The 23,333-nt window shown below is 44.4% G+C and overlaps 2 protein-coding genes across 7 annotated transcripts in view; one reads left to right on the forward strand and one right to left on the reverse strand.

Moving 5' to 3' along the window:
- LOC137427072 (uncharacterized) overlaps window positions 1-11,401 on the reverse strand; it is a 29,461-nt gene extending 18,060 nt beyond the window's left edge. The window contains exons 1-8 of one of the 3 annotated variants that reach the window (XM_068116210.2): window positions 11,280-11,401; window positions 7,953-8,030; window positions 7,354-7,446; window positions 7,168-7,247; window positions 6,961-7,025; window positions 6,108-6,253; window positions 5,690-5,892; window positions 5,363-5,423 (exon numbers count right to left, since the gene is read on the reverse strand). In XM_068116210.2, the coding sequence (XP_067972311.2) occupies window positions 5,363-5,423; window positions 5,690-5,892; window positions 6,108-6,253; window positions 6,961-7,025; window positions 7,168-7,247; window positions 7,354-7,446; window positions 7,953-8,015 (711 nt within the window). In that variant the 5' untranslated portion in view covers window positions 8,016-8,030; window positions 11,280-11,401. Of the gene's footprint in view, window positions 1-5,362; window positions 5,424-5,689; window positions 5,893-6,107; window positions 6,254-6,960; window positions 7,026-7,167; window positions 7,248-7,353; window positions 7,447-7,952; window positions 8,031-11,246 lie in introns of all 3 variants that reach the window. The other 2 variants (XM_078778704.1, XM_078778705.1) reach the window with 2 other exon arrangements.
- The window catches only part of LOC137427073 (phosphatidylcholine:ceramide cholinephosphotransferase 1), a 73,949-nt gene extending 51,236 nt beyond the window's left edge, over window positions 1-22,713 (forward strand). Inside the window, exons 1-7 of one of the 4 annotated variants that reach the window (XM_068116212.2) lie at window positions 12,016-12,294; window positions 13,108-13,215; window positions 13,379-13,663; window positions 16,015-16,132; window positions 17,650-17,803; window positions 19,127-19,299; window positions 22,000-22,711. In XM_068116212.2, the coding sequence (XP_067972313.1) occupies window positions 13,109-13,215; window positions 13,379-13,663; window positions 16,015-16,132; window positions 17,650-17,803; window positions 19,127-19,299; window positions 22,000-22,197 (1,035 nt within the window). In that variant the 5' untranslated portion in view covers window positions 12,016-12,294; window position 13,108 and the 3' untranslated portion in view covers window positions 22,198-22,711. Of the gene's footprint in view, window positions 1-12,015; window positions 12,307-12,537; window positions 12,557-13,107; window positions 13,216-13,378; window positions 13,664-16,014; window positions 16,133-17,649; window positions 17,804-19,126; window positions 19,300-21,999 lie in introns of those variants that run through there. The other 3 variants (XM_068116211.2, XM_078778706.1, XM_068116213.2) reach the window with 3 other exon arrangements.
- Window positions 22,714-23,333: the final 620 nt, after the last annotated feature.

Raw genomic sequence — 23,333 nt, forward strand, 5'->3', positions numbered from 1 at the left:
TGGCAGCTACATTGAAGTGTAAGGTGTGCACAGAGGGAGCTGCAGATTGAGAAAATGTTGAGTTGGATCTTGAAGACGGCATGAAGTTGGAAGGTGTGAAAACATTTTGCTACCTAGGAGACATGTTGAATGGAGAAGGTGGATCAGACTCGGCAACGGTTGCTAGAGTGAGATGTGCATGGAACAAGTTTCGGGAACTGAGTGGCGTGCTGACGAGGAGGGGAGTGTCGCTGAAGCTGAAGGGAAAGGTGTATGCTGCATGTGAGAGATGTGTTATGATTTATGGGAGCGAGACATGGGTAATGAACGTAGAGCAGCAACGAAGGCTGGAAAGGGTGGAAATGCGAATGGTTCGGTGGATGTGTGAAATATCGTTGAGAGAGAGGAAGACAAATGATGAATTGTGAAAGATGATGGGAATAGAGCCTGTGATGGATGCTGTGAAGAGAAACAGTTTGGGATGGTTTGGTCATGTGTTGAGGAAGGATGAAAGTGACTGGTTGAGAAGAGTGATGGAAATGAATATAGAAGGAAGTAGAGGATGGGGAAGACCGAGAAAGACTTGGCTAAAGGTGGTGGAAGAAGAAATGCGGGCAAGGGGGTTAACAAGGGGAGATGCAGAAGAAAGGGCAAAATGGAGAAGATTGTCATGGAAATGGAGAGAATGGAAAAGAATGAAGAAGGAGAAAATGGAGAAGAATGGAGAAGGCCGCAAGTAAGAGTGTTACATTTATGAAAATAAAATAGCGATTAGCGAGGTACCAGTGCTACACACGGGACAAATGTGATCAAGAACCTTCTCGAGTCACGGTTTTTCAACGGCAGATTCACTACATCGGCGCATCACGTAGGCATCTGGCATCATATAGAACAACCTGAACAGGGGATTATTCACTCTAACTCTGAATTGAATAAATATTTGAACTGACATTTAATGTTCCTTTCATCTTTGTGTTGGCATACTGTGAGTGGCGTGGTCAATTAATTCACTAACCAGCTGTACATGTCTGACATTCGACTGAAGGTGGCACATGTATGTGGAATTTATCGGTTCCATGGTTTTGCATTCACCGTTTCCGAATTGGTTGTTTGCTTTTGGCTTCCCACCCGTGCGTGCGTAGCACGGGTACCTCACTAGTTTACTACATCATTATTATTAACGTTATTATTATTATTACGAAGACGATGTTACTGTATTCATAAACCGACGCTAATTCCTTACTCACATGGTAATTAGTACACCGCTTCTCATAGAGTCATCCATGAACCACTCACCGCTTCAATCCAGTAACTTTGCAGTCATGACAAAGGGATTGCAGTGTTACGGTTATATTTACAATATTATTATTGTTAACGTTATCATTATTACTACAAAAACGATACTACTGTATTAAGAAACCTAGACTAATTTTTCCAAAGCGGCCTGAAGGTGAGGCATGAAGGCATGAAGCCTAAGGCCTATATGTACTGTGTCGTTGGAAGACCTGTGACGCCCATGCTTTCGATATTTGATGGTCATTTTAACAGTCGGTTTGTTTGCGTTTCACACTGAATAAAAAAGGTAAAGGTAGAGCATGGCGATTGTGATATATGACAGATTCGACGATATGTTCGGCCTGAACGGCATCGGAATCAAAATGGTGGAGTGTGGAGTCAGCCGTCGTACGCCATAATGATATCACCCTTGTCATATGACCAGATACTCAGCTTCGATTGGTGTCTGTTTGTGAGAGACACAGATACATAAAACATACATACGGACAGAGAAACTATTCTAGACGGCTTTGCCTTACGGTTAGGCCGTTAAAAAAAGGTGTGGGGTCAGGAGTCCATTCAAGGGGCCTGGAAGCTTTGGGATTTTAGGTGCTCTCAGGTAGACTGAGCATCTGCTGACCACATTTGGTTACATGTTGGGAGGGGTGCAGGAAACCTTTGTTTAAATAATTGTAAAATATATTTTATTTGTTTTGGCGTTATTAATTTTGACATGATTGAGAAAGAACCTGTAGATTTGAAACTTAAAGTGACAATCACTTACTCAGCAATCCTTTGGTAATTTAGGCTGAAATGAAACGTGTTTATTATAGTAATTAAATCGTAGTATCTGAATTTGTTTACCAACTCCAAGGATGGATTGTGCATGAATATTCATGAGCAGTATAACTTATGTAACAATCGGGAACAGTACCCTAGTTACACTTTCCATGTATATATTTTTACACACTAGTGAAGAACCCGCTCCGAGTCTCCCACCAAGTCTAAGGTTTGATCCGTTCTTATGTGCGGTCATTTATCGTTGACCTTTGCCAGTCTCTGTTGAGAAAAAGGTTAAGAATCACTGCAGTACAGAGGGTGTGGACTTGTATACCATCTCTCACTTGGAGGCGGCACGAAACACATTCACATGGAAAATTTGCGTCTCCCCCTCCCTTCCTCCCCTCACCCCCAAGACTACCGACAATGACAAAAACACCCCTATACACTAATTGGGGTCATGCTGATCCTATGTCAGTGTTTCTAAGCTGGATTTATGAGATGACCCACCTGTTCTGCTATTTGGTCACAGCATCCCCTTTATCCCCAACAAGGATTGGGAAAAAATAAAAAAGGGAACGTGATTTTGAAGCCCCCCACCCCTCCCCACCACTTTACTGCTGGGAGAATACTGGGTTTATTCAAGTGGGTTTTTTTAACCCAGGTGGGGCAAACTGGGCTGGGCCAATTAGTGCCAACCCTGACTACAGGAGTATCAAAAAGGCTGGAACCTGGGCCATTTTTATTTCTTTTTTGCACACGTGTCAATTTGGGGGACTAGTCTTACTCAGTGGCCATCATAGCTCACTCTCGACATCGATCAGCCTGTTTCTGTCTTTAGTTTTGATCATTAATAAGTTTGCGAATGCAAGTTCACATTGGTAGGTTGTTGAGAACATCACTAGGACTTGTGTAACGACTTGGCGCAGACAGCTCACGACCCCCATGGAAACCCACTCACTGGCACCCTTGGGGTCACGACCCACCATTTGAGAAACAGTCTGGGTGTAATAGGCCCAGAACTGTAGGAGGAGTGGCACGACAAACAAACACCGGTCCGTGAATTATAGGAAGGATTTAAGATTGGCCATTTAATATACGATAGATTTTAGACTAAAAGTTGGCATAAATACATCCAACACAGTGGGATCCAAGGCATGGCTGACGTTTCGAGCATAACCCTTCCTCAAAAGAGCAGAGGATGAGAATGTATGAAAGAACCATTGTTCTTCCACACATTCTGCTTTTGCCGATGGAGGGCTGACGGTCAAATGTCAATCTTTCCCACAGCGATAAACACAGATTACCAGTCAATATTTAGTTGGTGAAAACCGCCGTTATGGTGTGCAGACATCGATCATTGCTGGTATTCCAAGTTACACGATGTCTTATCTTCACTCTTAAGTTCTAAACTGGTTTGGGCAGGATTTGTAGCTTCTCAATTCGCTAGAATTGCACACAATGCGATTCCAACACCAAGCAAAGTTGCTCCTCCACACCAGCTGGATCAACATTGGTTTAGAAACTTTGCTCACATGAAACGGGCACAAAATTACTACGATTAAATGGAAAATATCATAAAAAGAGGATACTGTAGTAATTGTGAAAGCAAGAGATGTATAAATCTAAACCCTGAAAAAAATTAACATGCCACAAGGATTAATACAAAAAATATATATATATATATATATCCAGGGTGTTTCAAAAAGATGGACCCGATTTGAAATCGCTATATCTCTGCAACCACGAACCGCCCATAAATGAACCTCTTACCACTTGAAAGGGCCGGGCATCGTGTCAAATGACCACCGCTAGATGGCTCTCCCAGTGCACCAACAGCCTCTAACCTCAGTCGTTCGCAAGATGGCGACCCCGCAACACAAAGCGTTTTGCCTTCTGCATTTCAGCAAGACTGAATCCATAATTGCGGTGCAGCATGCGTTTCAACGACGTTTTGGCATTGATCCACCAATGCCAAAGAGCATTCGTTGTTGGTAGCGACAATTTGAGGAAACAGGCTGTTTATGCAAGGGGAAGAGCCCAGGGCGACCACGCACTTCAGAGGAAAACGTGAGAAGAATTCAAGAGAGTTTTCTGCGTAGCCCACGCAGGTCCACTCGTCGTGCCAGCCGAGAACTTGCGATCCCTCATACGACTGTCTGGCGTGTGTTAAGGCGACGTTTAATCCTGAGGCCATACCAGTTGCAATTGGTACAGGCTCTTCGTACAGGTGACAAAGGAAAGCGTGTAGAATTTAGTGATGCGATGTTACAGAACATGGAAGACGACAGCTTCTTACCGCATTTGATTTTTAGTGATGAAGCAACGTTTCATCTAATTCTAAGCGGTAAAGTTAACCGTCACAATGTGCGCATATGGGGACTAGAGAATCCACACCAAACTGTAGAGCATGAGCGTGATTCCCCGAAAGTGAACGTGTTTTGTGCCGTTTCTCAAATAAAGGTTTATGGCCCTTTCTTTTTCGAGGGAAAAACAGTTACAGGGCAAACCTATCTCGAAATGCTGCAGAACTGGCTCTTTCCACAACTTAATGAAGATTCCGATGACTTCATTTTTCAGCAAGATGGAGCATCGCCACATTGGCACATGCAGGTTCGACATTTTCTAAATGGACACACTGCCTCAACGTTGGATAGGTCGCACAGGACCCCAAGACTTGGCGCTACACTCTTGGCCCCCAAGATCCCCAGACATTACACCCTGCGACTTTTTCTTGTGGGGTTACGTCAAAGACCGTGTTTTTGTGCCACCATTAGCGACTAATCTGGATGACCTCGAAAACAGAATCACGGCAGCGGTGACTTCAGTGAAAGAAGACACTGAGAGACGTTTGGGACGAATTCAACTATCGTCTCGATGTTGTTCTTGCAGCAGGTGGAGGGCACATAGAGCATTTATAAAATGGTTAGCAAAACTTAACTCATTAAACCGTTTGTAACTTTTTGTGTAATTGTAACATGTTGCCATCGTGAAATATACTGCTTTGAAATTGGGTCCATCTTTTTGAAACACCCTGTATATATATATATATTTTTTTAAATAGGGCGAGAACATTGGAGGTTGGGGGGTGGGCTAGGGCAAACACCATTTGCTTCAAAACTAGTTCCATCTAACTTTCAATCCTTAGCTCCACGTTCTGATAGCGTGGAACTGAGGAATGAAAGTGAGACAAGGCACAAGTGCAGGTAACCCTTTCCTTCATGACCCTCCCTACTCCTCTTTCTCACTCTTCTCTCCCACCCCGCCACCCCCGATCAGGCCTGCATCCCAAGTGGGCACATGATCGTAAACATTTCTAATAACTCACCGACTCGATAAGATTCTCACATAGAGTTCTGGCTGCTTCCAACATCTTGGGGTTGTTGTGGCTGAAAATGAGGTTTGATCAAAAACAAAAAGGGCAGGTGGGAGTGGTGAAAGGTGAATTGGATGCTTGGTAACTGCAATTTCCATCCTAATATCCATTAAGAAAACACTCAAGCTGCTTAATCCAACAGTGATGCTGGTATCCTCTCACACTTTACCCTAAAAAATAAAAAGCATCCCACCTCTTCCAATAAATCATTAAATCGTATGTCGGTGGTGGCATCTTAAGCAACGCCATTGTAACTGGTCGATATAAAAATTAACTAACCTGATGAGACAATGCAGTGGCTCCTCGTGTTCCACCTGCTTGTCCGACCAACTTGTACGCTTTCCTCGCAGTACAACATGTGCACCGGTCTCAGCCTCTATGTGCCTCAGGTAGCTTGCACCTTCGCCCTCAATGCAGAACCGCACATCAAACGCAGGAGGTGCGTGATCCAGACCAACGTACACACGCTCGTACAGTGGTTCCTGCCAGACATGCAGAGTTACGGGTAGCACATCCATTGAAGAACATATGCCGAAGCAACATGTCGCATGCAATCCAAAACGCGCGAAGAAAATTTGTGGGCTTTCATCGTCACGACTCGTCAACGTCAGATTTTAAGGCCTATTGTATGGTATTCCATTTCATAGCCCAGTGCGGCCTAGTTGTGGTAGACCAAACGTGGTTGATGGTTTCTCACCATAGGTGGTGTGTGCGAATCAGATAGTTCCGAAAGATCGTCTTGGGCTTCAGGACGCGATGGATTTTGGCGGTTTTGCCGAGCATTGTGCGAGTCCGATTGGGAATATGCGTTGGACAGAATGTTCCGCAATCGGTCCACAGCCTCTGAGAAGCGAAACAAAACGCGGTTTAGTTAACCTTCACGCTCCATTCAGTGACAAAAAATGCTCTCATGATGTATTAGACACATCATTTTCACTTTCTTCCTCACGCTACCATAGTGAGCAAACTTTTGAAGAAACATGAGAGAGAAGGAAGAAATCCGAGCAAAAAATCCCATCCTGTGACAATCGATGGGACAGCTTAATCGTAAATCAATTACCCATAAAATAATGCACTCATCATTCCACTGTGCAAAAACATGTTTCCCACAAAAGCCTGGTGCCTAATGCCTGGTGTTGGCTTAGCGGTTAGGGTGCCGGCTTGGGATCCTAGGATCCTGGGTTCAAATCCCGGTCGATCGCTGAATTAACGCCAGGGGGGTTGACTCAGCCTGTCATCCTTCCGAGGTCGGCAAATTGAGTACCAGCTTGCTGGGATGAATGATCCCGGTGTGTGCCCCGGTTTAGAATAGGTGCACCGTATCCCTGCGCATCGCAAGAGGCGACTAAGGGTTGGCGTCAGGAAGGGCATCCGGCCATAAAAACATTGCCTCAAACAGGGAACCATGATTGTCATGGGGCCCGCAGGGCTAACCCCCGCTATAGCGGGGAAAATGGCCTAAAAACGATCATTCATTCATTCATTCCACAAATCTTTCCTCATTCCTATCTTACATGACGTGTCCCAATGTACTAAAACTAGAATCTTACTGTTGACACTTTGTGAGTTTGCTCCTTGCACACACAGAGTGATAGGTTGACCCGAATCCACAACACTGGAACAAACAAAAAAAGGAAAGCAGCATTACAATGGCGACCGAAGAAGCCAAGCCAAACTAGATGCTTGCACAGGTGCACAACTCGATGAACAGAGGGACGTCATGTGTAGCTGAGGTTCAGCACACGAAGGCCACATACCTTCTGGGCTGCTGATCCTGATCTTCGCGGGGCATACCACGACCCTTGATAGATACCGAAGCACCACTCACGATGCTAGTCTGAAAGTTACGGTAAGAGTTGCCTCAAGTCAAAGATGCAATAAAATGCCCGAGAGAGCTGCACTAATTTCGTAAAATTGAAAATGGGCTGAAAGAGAATACAAACCTCCTGTTGCATCACATCCTCAACTAGTAGTGACTGGCAGGAGGCAGGCTCATCGCTGATGTCTATCTCTACCATCAATGGCTGCCCGGATTCCTGTTGGGGAATGCAAGAATGGGTATAAACAAAACGAGTTCACAGATTTATTCATCGAATCAGAACACCAAAACAGGCCATTTTCCTGGGGGAATTTCACGTGACATTTCCAAATTAAACAAAATTGGTTCCACAAGGCACAAAACTGAGCCTGCACCAAATAAAATGGAAAACATCAATTTGTCTGCAATTGCATCGCAAAGTACCTAATTTATGAATGAGGACAGGAATCAAAATGCAATTCAATTTGACGATTTTTAAAGACTTTCAAGAGAATTGCACTTGATTAAAAGAGATTAAAAGAGTCAGTGTGTGGTGACGTCTGAACTCTTCAAGCAATTCGTCAAATCCAATGCACTGTGTGTGATCAAAGATAACAAACATATCACAACCGTTAACCTCTGATCATCCTTTTAACCCCTTCCTCCAAAAATAAACAAAGTGCATTTGACATTGCGTGAGCACTCAGGTGCGTACGGTTAAACGATTATACGAGTGGTACTCACAGGAATGAGTGATGTTTGCAGCTCAATAAGCTGGCTCGCAGAGATTTGCGTTGGGGGATTCATCTCTAGACTGGAACCCTGCACGTGATGCACGGCGGTTCGTTTAGTTTAAAACCGTATTCAATGTTTAACCCAAATGCCTGAGGTTAATCCTTAATCCTTACCAACCGATTGTATTATATAATTAAGTGTCGACTTCCATTTACTCCAACTCAGTTTGAAACTTGCAACAAGTTATACAGTGCCTTCAGAAAGTATTCACACCGCTTTGGTTTTTTCACATTTTGGTGTGTTACAGCCTGAATTTAAAATGGTTTAAATTCAGATTTTTTTGTCAATGATCTATCTACACACAATACCCATAATGTCAACGTGGATTTTTTTTGTTTGTTTTGGCATAAAAAAAAAAAAAAATCAAAAATTAAAAGCTTGAATGTCTGGAGTCAATAAGTATTCAACCCCTTTGCTATGGCACTCCAAATTGAGATCAGGTGCATCCAATTTCCTTTGATAATTCTTGAGATGTCTACAACTTGTTTGGAGTCCACCTGTGGCCAATTCAATCGATTGGACATGATTTAGAACGAAACACTTTTCTACATAAGGTCACACATTGGCAGTGCATGTCAGAGCAAAAACAGCACGCCTGGAGTCTTGAAAAAAGGCACGTGAAAGACCGAGAGCACGAGGCAAAAGATTCTGTGGTCTGATGAGACAAACTGAATTATTTGGCCTGAATGCAAAGCGCCACTTCCAGCGGAAACTGAGCACCAATCTAACACCATTGCTACTATAAAGCATGGTGGTGGCACCATCATGCTATGGGGATGCTTTTCAGTAGCCGGGACTGAGAGACTTGCAAGGATAGAGGGATCAATGAATGGAGCCAAAAATAGGGAAATCCTCGAGGAGAACTTGCTTCGGAGTGCAAAATACCTCGGACTGCAGCAAAGTTTTATATTGCAACACGACAATGATCCCAAGCATACAGCCAAAGCAACACTGGCATGTCTTCAGAACAAGAACGTGAAAGTCTGAGTGACCCAGCCAAAGCCCAGACTTGAATCCCATTGAGAATCTGTGGAAAGACTTGAAGATTCCTGTTCACCGACGCTCCCATCCAACTTGACAAAGCTTGAGCAAAACTGCAAGGAAGAATGTGAGAAACTCACCGAATCCAGATGTGCAAAGCTGATAAAGACATACCCAAGAAGATTCAAAGCTGTAATCACTGCCAAAGGCGCTTCTACTAAGTATTGACTCAGGACGTTGAATACTTATGTAAATTAGATATTCCTGCATTTCATTTTGTAAAAAAAATTTGAAAACAAAATTTCCACGGTCAGTATGGGTTATTATGTGTAGATCAGTGACCAAAAATCTCAATTTAATCCATTTTAAATTCAGGTTGTAACAACAAAATTTGAAAATAAGTCAAGGGGTGTCTTTGATAAACTTTCTGAAGGCGCTGCAAATTGTTCTGCAATCCTTCAAGTAAATAAATTGCACTTGGACTGCTACTACTACTACCACCACTACCTTTTGTATACAGAGTCAAGGCTAGTGGAAGAGCTGGAACACTGAACGGATCAGGACAAAAGGAACAATAGAGAGGGTTTTTGGTCCGATCACTCAATGGTGAAGAATATAAACTTTGAAACATTTTAGGGTATTTTATTTTCACAAGTTGCCCATAAATTCGTACACAAGTTTTAGACCCAGAATCCATTATATCTTGTCATTTCTAAAACTTTTTAAATATAGTAATTTCGCGGTAAAAAAAATATATTAACGGAGAAAATATGAATAGAAATTACCTCCTTCTAACGAGAAAGAGCCAATCATGGAGCAGCGATACACCATGTGATCATATCGGCCAATGAGTGGCCTTGCAGGCTAGTTGTTTATAGGGTTAGATGGGATTCATTCACATTTGATACTTATTTCGGTCAAAATAACTCATTTTCGATGATTAAGATGGGAGGGGAGGGGAGGAGGGGAGGGGAGGAGGGGAGGGGAGGAGGGGAGAGGAGAGGAGGAGGGGAGGGGGGGGAAGGGAGGAGGGGAGAGGGGGAAGGGAGGGGGGGGAGAGGGGGAAGGGAGGGGGGGAGAGGGGGAAGGGAGGGGGGGAGAGGGGGAGGGGAGGGGGGGAAGGGAGGGGGGGAAGGGAGGGGGGAGGGAGGGGGGGGGGGGAGGGAGGGGGGGGGAAGGGAGGGGGGAGGGGGGGGAGGGAGGGGGGGAGGGGGGAAGGGAGGGGGGGGGAAGGGAGGGGGGAGGGGGGGAAGGGAGGGGAGAGGGGGGAGGGAGGGGGGAGGGGGGGGGAAGGGAGGGGGGAGGGGGGAAGGGAGGGGGGGAGGGGGGAAGGGAGGGGGGAGGGGGGAAGGGAGGGGGGGAGGGGGGAAGGGAGGGGGGGAGGAGGGGAAGGGAGGGGGGAGGGGGGGAAGGGAGGGGGGAGGGGGGAAGGGAGGGGGGAGGGGGGAAGGGAGGGGGGAGGGGGGGAAGGGAGGGGGGAGGGGGGAAGGGAGGGGGGAGGGGGGAAGGGGGGGGGGGGAGGGGGGAAGGGGGGGGGGAGGGGGGAAGGGAGGGGGGAGGGGGGAAGGGAGGGGGGAGGGGGGGGAAGGGAGGGGGGAGGGGGGAAGGGAGGGGGGAGGGGGGAAGGGAGGGGGGAGGGGGGAAGGGAGGGGGGAGGGGGGAAGGGAGGGGGGAGGGGGGGAGGGAGGGGGGGAAGGGGGGGAAGGGAGGGGGGAGGGGGGGAAGGGAGGAGGGGGAGGGGGGGAAGGGAGGAGGGGGAGGGGGGGAAGGGAGGGGGGGAGGTCCTATCTTTAAAAAAAATGAATAATTTGCCGCCGAAATGAATATAAAATGCGAATGAATTTCATCAAAATAACATCGGAAAAACTTAGGTTTGATGTGAAAAACGATTATGGGCAACTTTAAAAATTTACCCATTTTAGTATGCGGATCCTGACGAAAAATGCGCGTTGCTGTCCTTGGCCGGTCACCTACCAACATACTTGGCGAAGGTGACAGCCAGGGGTGAAAACATAACCGACGTCAACCTTCGGTGGTGGGGTAATGGTGATACGAAACAATCCAACACTACATTTATATTTAACAAGCTAGTGCGACTATGAAACAAGCATGCTAGCTAGGCCCGAACCAACCCATCCATCATGATCATACTAAATGAACAATTTCACATTTTCGTTACATCTCGATGATCGTTTTTCACGACTTCCAATTAGTATGTCCATTATTTAGTTATTCAATCAAAGGCAAAATAATTCCTCTTACAAAGAAATGTGAGTGAAGATTGAAGAAGCTCACCACCGAGGTAAACCTTTCACATGCAGACTTCGTCTCCACCCAGATTCATTCCAGAAGCTTTTCAAAATTCTAAGTAACAATAATTATACACGAAGAGAAACAATTAATAATGATCATCTCTACCGCAAAAGCCGTGGAAGAAAACAATATTCCTGAATGATGATTTTTAAAAAGAAAGAAAAATAATTACCAAAAACACTAGCGCAACTAACACTAACATGGCTGATATTTGCTGCGCCATGAGGCTTAAGCAACTGCACAGCGAATACAAAACATAGACGATTTTTAAAAGAGCAGAACTTCAACGATAACTTCAAGAACCAAGATATTTCCCTTGATGAGCGAATCCATTTCACTTTCACGTTTATCGGATTTGAAAAAATGAAACACAAAAAAACGTGGGCTTGACCACTAAATGTATTTCAATATTATCTTTAATATATCATATTTAAATGATTTTTCAGACTACAAAAACTGAACAGCGTGCCCTGATAGTTGGAGCGGTGGATAAACTCGTCCGGTTGGAAAAAAAAATCTGGATGGCGCCAGACATAGTGTGAGGCAGAAACACTAATAGTTCTTGGAAGAAGAGGCGCAAATATGCAAGACAAAAATATCAATTCAATTAAATGACTGTTGTCTCAGGGAAAAATGAAGAAGTATAACGGATACAATTAAAAAGAATTAACATTCCAACAAAAAAACTGAAGATGTGAATGTGAATCTTTTAAGGTTCGGAAATTTCATCACACCCTCGTGTTCGGCAGCGAAGGGAAGGAGAAGACGGGAGGAGATGGAGGGGTACAGTCAGAGAAGAAGAAGGAGCAGAAGCTAAAAAAAGAAGAAGAAGAGAAGCTAATTTGCCCTGTTAAATCTCGGTTTTATAATCAGCTGTTCGTGCCGTGCCGTCGCGGCTGCGTGGACTGTTTTGTGCGTTCGGACAACAGGCTATTCATTGCGAGAGAACGGACGCGGAAGGGTTTCATCTCGAAGGGCAGTGATGTTGGACAAGAGGGTGCGTGAGTGAGTAAGTATACGATTGACTAATTAAAGGAAGAGCTTGAGGGGAAGGTTGAAATGAGAGTGAGAGGAGGAGGAGGAGGCGGCGGAAGAAGACGTTAAACGGGGAAGGAATGGGATTGATAAAACCCTTTAAAATGGGAAGTAGGACTTTGGCCAGAATCTGTTTCACAATCATTTCCTTATTTTCTTTTCAAAATTAATTTCCTTCTCCTCGATAAGCTTGGACTGTCTACATAAAATAATATTATATCTTGGTATTTTTGTTATTATGCATCTTTTCATGTGAAGGCGTGTGTGTTTTTGTTTTATTCGTTTATTTATTTATCTATCTCGAGGCTTATGCCGTTATGGTAGATGAGAACTACAAGGGATAATGAGCTAACGGACAAAATGGGGTCAGAGGTTAAATAGTATGATCACAACAAACACTTGTGTCGCAGCAAGAATTGTAGGACTCGAGAATTGAGCACGGTATCCCGGTGTGGTGAAGCATGGTAGTGGAAATGAGACCGAGATCATGAGGTGGGAGAGGGCAGCAGGTGTGAAATCGTTTGAGAAGCTCGAGGCGATTGGTCCAATGTATTTAGAAGTGAAAATGTCACCAAGCTGCATGGATGACCAGCAAAGCAAGGACCGGGTCCAACGTCTCCACCCGCTGGCACAGTCCCAGATGAAGACTGCTCGGTGGTTGAAATGTTGGACTTGAGCCTTGCCTTGATGGGTAGCTGTGCTCGATGGTGGTTGTTTCCCTTTTTTTTCTTCCTTCTGTTCATTCTATCTTGTCTGCTCCCCATCGTACCACCAGCATGTCTCTCTCCGAATCGACGCCAACGCTCCTCTCTGTCCCCAGCGGAGGGGAGGTCACTGAGGATGGGCAAAGCAATTTGCCAAATGGATGGAGAATTGCAGAACGGTAAAGGAGGGGTGTGGTGTGCAATGAGGGAGGTGTGGGTGAGGGTTCTTTTACTGGTGACGTAATACCTCATGTACATTACAATGCTTTACCTATGGACATCAAAGTGTGATAAGTACCCTTATTGATCATTTTTTTGTTCTCCTCTATCCTACCACCACAGCTCTGTCCTGATTCCTGCACCTTCTGCGGCCACACCCAATACCTGCATTTCTCCTGCACTTGCCACAGCAGTGACCTTCCTTTATTTAGTAGTGTCAGGATTAGCAACAGGTGTGACATTAACCTTGGTGCACGAGCACGTTCCCCCTCCGAATGTCTCGCCTCCACTCCCTGATATCCTGTTGAGCTCGGGGCAGCGCCTTCCATGGGCCTTCTCCGTGTGCGAGACGAATGGTTTGGCGCTCGCATCTCTCTGCCTGCTGCACTGCCTCTTGCTTCGCCAAAGGTAAGAAACCTGAGAAACCTTCAGCCAGTTTGGAGAAATACCTGTGAATGAAATTGGATGTTTGGTTTTTGTTTTTGCTTCAGATTTTAGATTTTGCATACTTGAATCTGACATAATTGCTTAGGACGTCGTTATGATTTTGGAATAATTTTTGAATTATTTGGGATATTGATGATTTTCTTTTTACCTTCGCCACTGAAGGTGCACGGAGATTATGTTTTCACCCCTGTCTGTCTGTCTGTGAGCAGAGTATCTCAAAAGGTTGTGGACCGATTTGGACGAAACTTGGGTGGACATGTTGGGTGTGTGACGAGGACAAGCCAATTAGATTTTGGTTCAGGGCCGGATGCAAATCTGACCTATCGGTGGGATCCATAACGTAAACTGTTCAGATGGCAGAGGTATGAGCTCTACCGATTGCCATTCTAGTTTACACTTGTGTTCTCTGTGGACAAAACAATTTTGTGCTGACAGGGCTACTTTGGGTGTGTGCACTTGCCCTTTAAGTGTCTCACCTGGGTTTGTTTCACCCTAGCTCTAAAGTCTAAACCTTCACCCTGTTTCACATGCAGAGCGAACATCATGTGCACCATCTGTCAGAAGGATGGATCCCACTGTCTTTCATAAATATTAGGCGAGTTATTGCCGGCACATTGAACAAATTGCAAATTCCTACTCAAATTGCCTCCAGTCAAATGGCAGGCCTAGCCAACCAGTTGTTGAAAGACTTAGGCCAAAAAAAACAAGTTCCCCAGCTGAATGAATGAATGAATGAATGATCGTTTTAAGGCCATTTTCCCCGCTAGAGCGGGGGTTAGCCTTGCGGGCCCCATGACAATCATGGTTCCCTGTTTGAGGCAATGTTTTTATGGCCGGATGCCCTTCCTGACGCCAACCCTTGGTCGCCTCTTACGATGCGCAGGGATACTCATACGGTGTACCTATTCTAACCGGCGTACACACCGGGATCATTCATCCCAGCGAGCTGGTACTCAATTTGCCGACCTCGGAAGGATGACAGGCTGAGTCAACCCCCCTGGCGTTAATTCAGCGATCGACCGGGATTCGAACCCAGGATCCCAGGATCCCAAGCTGGCACCCTAACCGCTAAGTCAACACCAGGACTCTCATTCAACAAAAATGTGATAATTATTGTGCCCATTAAATTGGTACCAGTAGTGGCAGTAGTAGCCTATCGCCCAACATTTGCCCTTGCATAATCGGAGCATTGGATGTATTGGTCACAGCGTGTTCCGAGAAACGCAAAATAACTTTGTAAACTCCATCACAATTACATCACAGCAACCAATTTTGATTGTAACCGGATTCGAGCAGAGAAATGCCGACTGCACTGAAGTGCTGAGCAAAGCGTTTTTGCAGAGGAAGAAGATCATTGTTTTGTTGTAAAGCACTCGGTGTTGAACAGTCACGGCTTTTAGTGAAACTCTAAAGCTTGTGACCAGCATGCATTCCAGTTTACCATTAGTCATACTGTCGGTGTTCTCGCCTTGAATACAGTACGAGGCATACATGAGCTTTCAATAACTGGTCCAGAACCCCCAAAAACTAAAAGGACTCTAATGACAAAGGGGTCCCCATTAATAATATGTACCCAAGTACCGCTCGGCTCGTTTTGAGGCGTATTGTCCTTTGCACACCCTGTGTGAAAGGGCTTTGCACCGGAACGGTGTTTATTTCCCCTTGTCATGCAATTTTCAGATTACAAATGTGAAATATCTCAACGTTTGTGGTTATACTTAAGGATTTATTTTGGGCAACTTTGGGTGTGTTTGTCTTAACTTTGCCATTCAACTAATTTTCGAGGTGGAAAGGAGAAGGTTGGTGAGGAGTTGGTACCTTCTCATCCTCAATTCCAATTGATAGTTGTGCAGTATAATCTTTCTGAGACCGATCCAACTGAGATGTAATAAGTTTTTTAGTAAATTTTGTTTGTAAAGTACAAACCGTAGCCTCATCCTTAAGTTTATCTTAAACTTTCAGAAATGATAATTTTGAAAAATGTGCTTTGCATACATTGCAGAGACACAAAGGAGCAAAAGGCATCAGATATGAGCTCCTTTCTGATTACATCTGATATACTGTCATGTGCCTATTGTTTCACCAAACATGGTCGAAGCTTGCGAATTGATACATAGAATGTCAGTAATTGTAATCTATATTTTGTATCCCGGTCAACGAGACCGATTTATCCTCAACCTGGAGGACGGGACGTGCCGTTTTAACGTTCGACCTGTTCAGCCAGTTTGAGGGAAGGCAAGTTGCTGGGTGGAGCAATGGGTATGTTGAAGAAACCCAAGGTGATTAAAGGCTTTGTTGAATGGAATGTGCAGGCAGGTGATATTGCGGAGATTCATGTTCCTGGCTGGAACGCTCTACCTGTATCGTTGCATAACCATGGCCGCGACGATCCTTCCAGTCCCAGGCCTGCACTTCCAATGCGCTCCCAAGGTATTTGCATCGTCCCTCTTTTGGCTTCAAGCCTTTCTTTGGCTTACTGTAACTCCAAACGTCCGTAGCCATTGTGTTGAATCTTTTCAGTCGGCTCGAGCGGCAAGTTTGCCCGCAATTGTGGGGTTTCGAAAATGCCAATCATTATCTGCTCGGCTATTTTTTGCTCCAATGACGTGCTGCCATTTGCTTGGCAAATCACTGAATGAAACATAAATCTTGGCTTTTATCCCACATCGTGGGTTTAGAATGGCCAGGTGAAATGCCAATCATCTGCTCGGCGTGCTATTTTTTGCTCCAATGACGTGCTGCCATTTGCTTGGCAAATCACTGAATGAAACATAAATCTTGGCTTTTATCCCACATCGTGGGTTTAGAATGGCCAGGTGAAATGCCAATCATCTGCTCGGCGTGCTATTTTTTGCTCCAATGACGTGCTGCCATTTGCTTGGCAAATCACTGAATGAACCATAAATCTTGGCCTTTACGTCCACCCTAGATCTTGGCTTTTATCCCACATCGTACATTTGCTTCCTTGTGACTCCCAGATTGCTCGGCTCAGATTATTTTGTCATCTTCTAATCGGCACGTTGTTGCCATCCAACCGTGCACCAAATAACTTGATTTTTGGTCCATTTTCTGCAAGCACCAACACGTACAGGTGTCTTGTTTTGTGTGCAGGCAGGTATTCTTTGGGTGTGCATTTATTTCGATCAAATTGACTTTAAAATGCTGGAAATTGATCGAGCGAGTAAACCGGTGTTGCCCTCATGCTCACCTCTAAACTATCCAGCCTGTGTTTGAATCTCAGTCCAGCTATAAACTGTCATCCTGATGTTTTACAGGTAGGGTGTAAGCTAAACTGGGTGTCCTGTCTGCCGGCATTTTTTGGTGGACGTCAAAGATCCGACGGTGTCCGTCGCAAAGAGGAGGCGAGTTATCGCCAGCACCCTGAACAACAACAAAGCAATTGTGCTGTAATCTACAAGGGGCACTGCATCAGTGTCACAGCTACGTCCCCAGCAAAGGATGCTACCTGCAGCCATGTGCTGCATACGAAAGATGTCGAAGATTTAAAGTTGCCACCATTGTTCTGTGTGTTATTACATTGATAACATCTGCTTTGGATTTTGAAGATTAGTTGTACTTTGAATTGCGAGCAATTGAAATGCCACGCTTTTGCAATGGAGAAATCGACCCTCCCCCCTCTGCCCCTTTCCACACCCACTCTTCCCTCCCCTGACCATGAAGGAAAATGCAAAAGGTATTGGTCCTCTTCCATGTGTTTTCGTGCTGATGTGATGTATTTTCCGCACTGGTGGGTGTTTGCTGATGCCATTTGAGTTGAAATCATGGCTTTGGTTCCCAAACATTTATTGAAAAGATGGAAACCTTGTGACCCCATGTGCGAGTTCCGTTGGCTAGATGCTGGGGATGCGTGAGTTTGTAGCGTAAGTTATGTCCAAAATGATAAATGCCATGCAGAGTTTTTTTTTTGTTCCGTTTCTCCCTCCAAGCTGGGCAATGATGTGGCAGGCCGAGTCCGCCGAGCCTTTAGGCTGCTGGCTGGTGGTGGTATGACACTGACCGGTGCACACAACCTTTGCGGGGACTATCTGTACAGTGGCCACACGATGGTCTTAACCCTCTGCTACCTCTTCTGCTCCCAGTGTAAGGATCTTTCTGTGTGTGGACGTGTGGTGTGCACACGAGCTTGCTTTTTTGCATGCGTGCTGAAACTACTAAACAATTGCAGACCCTTGGAGTCTAGTGGATGGATACATGTCCATATTTCCTGAGGTTACTTTGGAATTCTTGTATTGTTAGAGATGCTCTAGCCTAAATAGAACTTTTAGAGTTGCACAGCGCTCGCAGGATGGCTTACACTAGACTAGAGGTACGTACACTCGCTTCTAAGATGTTTAGCCTGGGTATGAATCCTGACCCGGATATAAACTCATCCCGGTGCTTCAGAGGCAGGGTGATTCATCGATGTGTGCCATCCCTCAGATGGTCATTAAATGGGCGTTCCATCTGCCAGAATCGGTTGGTGGAGGTTAAATATCCCACGGTGAATTATCGCCGGCACCCTGAACAAATTCCTGCCTTTACTTCTGGGAAGGCAATGGCAAACAGCTCAGTATAACCCTTTCCAATAAATTGCTCCGGCAGCACTGGTGCTTTGTAACAGTGTATGGGTACTTCAGAACTAGAATTGCACCTGAGAATTGAAGAATGAAATGGGGAATAGAGGTTGGCCACACTGAAACCGTTTTATTGTCCCAATTACTTTTTAACGGTTATCAAAACAAACGATCATTTCGTTATTCCCCTTTGAAATCCCACGAGCCTATTCCTTACCGCTCTCCCGTCAGCATCGTTTGAGAACGTGTCCAGAATTCTGTGTGCTTGTTTGTTGTTTTATGATTTGCTCAAATAAATCCAAACGTGCGAATAAGCTGCTGAATCGAGCGGTTTGCTTTGGGATACCGTTTTATCACTCGCTTATCTTGTTTGCTTAAAAATCGTTGCTTTCCAAAAGGCTTGTGCCTTTGTTTTTCCTCCCCCGAGCCCGTATGGTTTGTTTGTATTCTCTTTGCTCCTCCACGTCGAGAAACATCTGATCTTTTGGGCAAATAAAGCGACTGCTAATTAATGAATGCCATAAGAACGATGGAAATAATATATTAATTAGTAGAGATGGATGTCAGTGCCACTTGGGCTCAAACTAAACTTCCAATGCAGTTATTGAACATGACAGATACCTTTTGATTTTGCAATTCATTTGTCCTCTTCTACCCACCCCACCCATCCCTGGGGACTTCGGGACCTAGATGGTATTCACACGCAAATGGGTTTTGCTCGTTCCATCCCGCTCTCATTCTGCTCTGGTATTTATTTACCTTATTTCCATCGAGTGTATTTGTTCCCTTTCCCCTAGTTTCTTCAACGTGTTTTCTTGTTTTGTCTTTTTTTTTCTTTTTTTTTTAACAGACTGTCCCAGTGGTGTGTGGTCCCGGCCCTACCTCTTTATCTGCTGGTTGCTTTCCACGTCTGGAATTATCTGCATCCTTCTTGCTCATGATCATTACACGGTGGATGTAATCGTGGCTTACTACATCACCACTCGATTGTTCTGGGCCTACCACACATTGGCGGTACTTCCGGTAAATGTCCTTCACTCGCTCCGCGTTCCTCGGTTATCAGGACAGTCTTTGGGAATTTAATGATTGCATTCCCATAATCCCTTTCTCGTCACAAACTTCAAATCGATACATGAAATGGTGTCTTGTTAAAAAAAAAGAAAAAAGTTTAATTGAAGATTGCACTGAGGATTCACCATACTCATATCTTCGTAAAATGTAAATTTGAGATTTCGTAGATTTGGGTTTTGAAATATATATTTTGCATACACAAGTAAAAGCTCGTGGAAGAGCTAGACAACAGAACGGTTGTAATACAAAGGAATGCAGGGAAATGCACCAGTGATTTCAGAGGACAACAAAGGAACTCTTGTAGCATAAAGACTTTATAGCATAAAGGGGCATAAGGCAGGGATACCAGTCGAAAGGCAGGGATACCAGGAAATCCTGGCAGTGTCCATATGTTTATACCTCTCCCACCCCCCCCCCCTTCACATGCCTCCCCCCCTTCACATGCCTCCCCCCCTTCACATGCCTCCCCCCAAAGCCCTCTCCCTCCCACAGATCTCTCGATGTCTCCATGTCTCTCGGTCCCTGCTCTCAAATGTTGTGTTTGTGTCCTTCCCCCTCTCTCCCCATCTTGTCTACCGCTCCCGATGTTATTTGTTTTATGTGTCTGTTTGTCTTTCTGTGTGATTAATGTTCGCTCTTTCACGAGCCTCGATCTTGTATACAAAAAAAAAAAAAAAAAAAAAAAAGGCCTTGGTTTCCAGGACGTTAAGCTGAGCAAGATGTGAGGCAGGGGAGCCAGCCCAGAGTGGAGAGCAGTACTCCATCAAGCTGCGGATGAAGGCCTTGTAGGTGGAAAGGGGTTAATGATTGCCAAGGAAGAACTTTGATGGAGGATGCCCATTCAGTGACTGGCTTTGGAGGCTAACTTTGACATATGTTTTGCCCAAGATCTTCAATGATGGTGAGACCCAGCTTCGATGACTGAATTTCGTCAAGTAAATTGTTAAGAAATTAGATAGTTTGCCAAACGGTCTTTTCGGAGGGAGAAGGTGAGAGATTTGTCAGGATTGAAAAATATATTCCAAATGTTTGACCATTTTGGGAAGTTTTTTTTTCTTTTTTTCTAGGTTTGAAGAGAGGGAAGAGGCTGCAGCTGCAGCTTGTCTGTCTGAATAAAGAGGGATGTCACAGCATAGGGTGGAATGTTCAGCAAATAGATAAAGGGGATTTTCTAGAGTTTGAGAGATCATTAATGAAGATCAGGAATAGGACTGGGCCAGAACACTGCCTTGGGGCACTCCATCCTTGACAGGGAGAGGAGATTAAAGGATTCCGTTAAGTGCGACACGTTGGATACGAGAGCAGAGGAAGTCAGTAAGCCATGTGTGAAGTTGGCCTTTGATGCCATAGGCAGAGAGTTTGGAGAACAAGGCAGGATGCCACATTGTATGAAAAGCACGAGCTATGTCCAGAGAGACGGCCTTGATCTCATGTCTGACATTGAGAGTGTCCATTCATTGTTGGGTGAGTAGAAACAGCATGTCCAAGGTGGAGTGACGTGGTCAATCAGAATTGATGATCTGAGATTCAGTTGTTGGATGGAGATGAGATGAGAGGAAAGAAATAGTTTTGGGACTGAATGAGTGAAGAATTAATTTTTGAAGAAAGAATAAGATTGTGAGGGATGATGGGAATGGGACAGACGAGTGACGGAAGGATGAGGAATGAGCAGGTAGGGAAAGAGCTTGATTGCAGATGGTGTCGAACCCATAGCTAACTAATGGACAATACAAAACCATCAGACAAATACAGAATGTGGTAAAATGGCATTTTTACACCGTGGGCGAAGCGAAAAGCGCTGTTATGAAATTGGTTCATTCTTTCTGTTTACAAACGTCAGTTTGATCAGGGAACAACTTATTAAAATTGAATGTTATAGTTTGAACATAAATAGGAAGCCAAGTTTGTCGTTTTACCGTATATTGGCTCTGACCGTTCGCACATGCACAGAGAGGAGTGATGTAATATTTTTACTCTCTGGCAGTTGAACAAAATTGAAAATCATTCCAAACAGGAAACTTACTTTTTAGGGGTGTTATAAAGGACACAAACAGGCATGAATGACTAATGCGACATGTTAAATAAGGTGGTGTAAATGACTAACGGTGGAAAACATGCAAAACTTTTTCATACATTCTTTAAAATATATTTTGTTTTCAATTGAATTATATACTTGAACAATGTAGAACTAAAATTACTTATTGGCACTTTCAAAAACCTATTTGTATATGGACAAAATTTTCCGTCATCTTGATCAATCAAATTTTACCGCTCACAGACCCTTTCTATGTCATTTTTCAAGATGCCAATGATAAGATCTTCAAATTCCAAGTGTTTCATGAACTCTAGGTATTTTTGTACAGAGTTGGAGTGAGGGTGGGAATTGGGATGGGAAGAAAGAATGACGAACTTGTGTGAGAGTAAGGGGGTTAAATGGGTGAAGGTGGAGTGAAATGAGTGAAATGGTTGAAGGGTGAAGGTGGAGTGCAGTGAGCACACGACACGAACAACAATTGGCACAAAAGTGGACAACAATGAACAGACAAATTTTCTGGTTTGTGATTTGTCATACAAGTTTGATTTTATTCCCACAGCCCTAAACTGATTACCCTTCACCTTCCTCACCCCCTGTCTGTCCCCTCCATTTCCTAGACTCTGGCTCCCTCCCTCCCACTCTATCGGCCATGGTGGGGATGCTTGCTTCGCTTCCTGGAAGTTGGAGCTCCTTGTCCTATGACTCTTGAACTTTGCCTAAAGTGGAGCTGGGGTACCCCACGGTTGCCCCTCCCACGCTTCCCTCGTTGGCCACGGGGGAGGGGAACAGGCTATAACAGACTTCAGCAAGTATAAAGAAAGACGATTATAATCCTTCTTCTTTTACGTCCTTTTCTCACTCCCGCACCCCCAAATCTTTCTGATGCCACTCCATTGGCTGTGCCAGTATTTTGACTCAAGTATTTTGAATTGCATTTTGTCTTGAAAGTGTCCATAAATGGCAAGAAAAAATCCCAAAATGAATGGAACCCTATATTTCCAATGCAATGCCCTCTGCTGATATTGCTGGAAATTTCCCATCATAGCTTTTGAGTACATTTTGACCAGTATTTTAGAAAAATTGGATGTCATGCATTGCAATATTTTTTTTTTTGACAGTATTCCAAACAGCATCCCCTTTCCTGGATATATATATATATATATATATTTATATATTTTCTTGTTCCATCATTTTCTGCGTATTTGTCCGGTTTCTGTGCTTCCCAATGGGCTCCCGGATTTTTAGCGCAAATGAAGAAAAATAAATGATGAATTTGGAGAAAGTCGTTTGGCATTTGTTTTAATACCCTGTGCTTGGTGGAAGTTTTTGTAATCGCTGTTAGAGTAAAAAAAAAAAAAAAAGTCAAAGGGTTTTATTTTTTCTATTTACATTTTACAGGCTAAGGAGTTGACACAAATCACACACTAAGCTCATGGAGTCTTAGTTAATCTTAGTAAATTAGTCGATTAAGCTCATGGAGTCTGCAAAACAAATCACGTACATGAGACAACACCAGACATGACGTTCAAACAAACACAGATGCTGAGATTGGGGGACTGGCGTCATTTCCCAGAGCACCCTGGGTACCAGCGACATTGCTATTCTCTGCAATCTGCGGGGCAATCGAGGAGGAATTTCCTCATCCCTACGGAGGCCAACCTATGGGGTCTTTTCTGTGCTGTATCCTTGAAATGCTGAACATCAAGCAAGGAAGCAGCACATAACATTTTAAGTCTTTGGTATGATTCGGACAGGGTTTAAACCACCGACCTTCCAGACTTCAAATGCCAACGACTTTTTTTAATTTTTATAATGGATTGTATTCCAGGAAGAGTCGAACCTGTCGAATGATTTTGTGGACTTTGCTTTAGCCATTAACATTGTATAGAGGTAGCCAGTTGTTTTAAACACCTTTGCTTGCCAAGTGTTCCCCCTGTGATTGTGAACCACA

The sequence above is a fragment of the Myxine glutinosa genome, chromosome 5, assembly GCF_964187855.1.
Source record: "Myxine glutinosa chromosome 5, kmMyxGlut1.1, whole genome shotgun sequence".
Taxonomy (NCBI): domain Eukaryota; kingdom Metazoa; phylum Chordata; class Myxini; order Myxiniformes; family Myxinidae; genus Myxine; species Myxine glutinosa.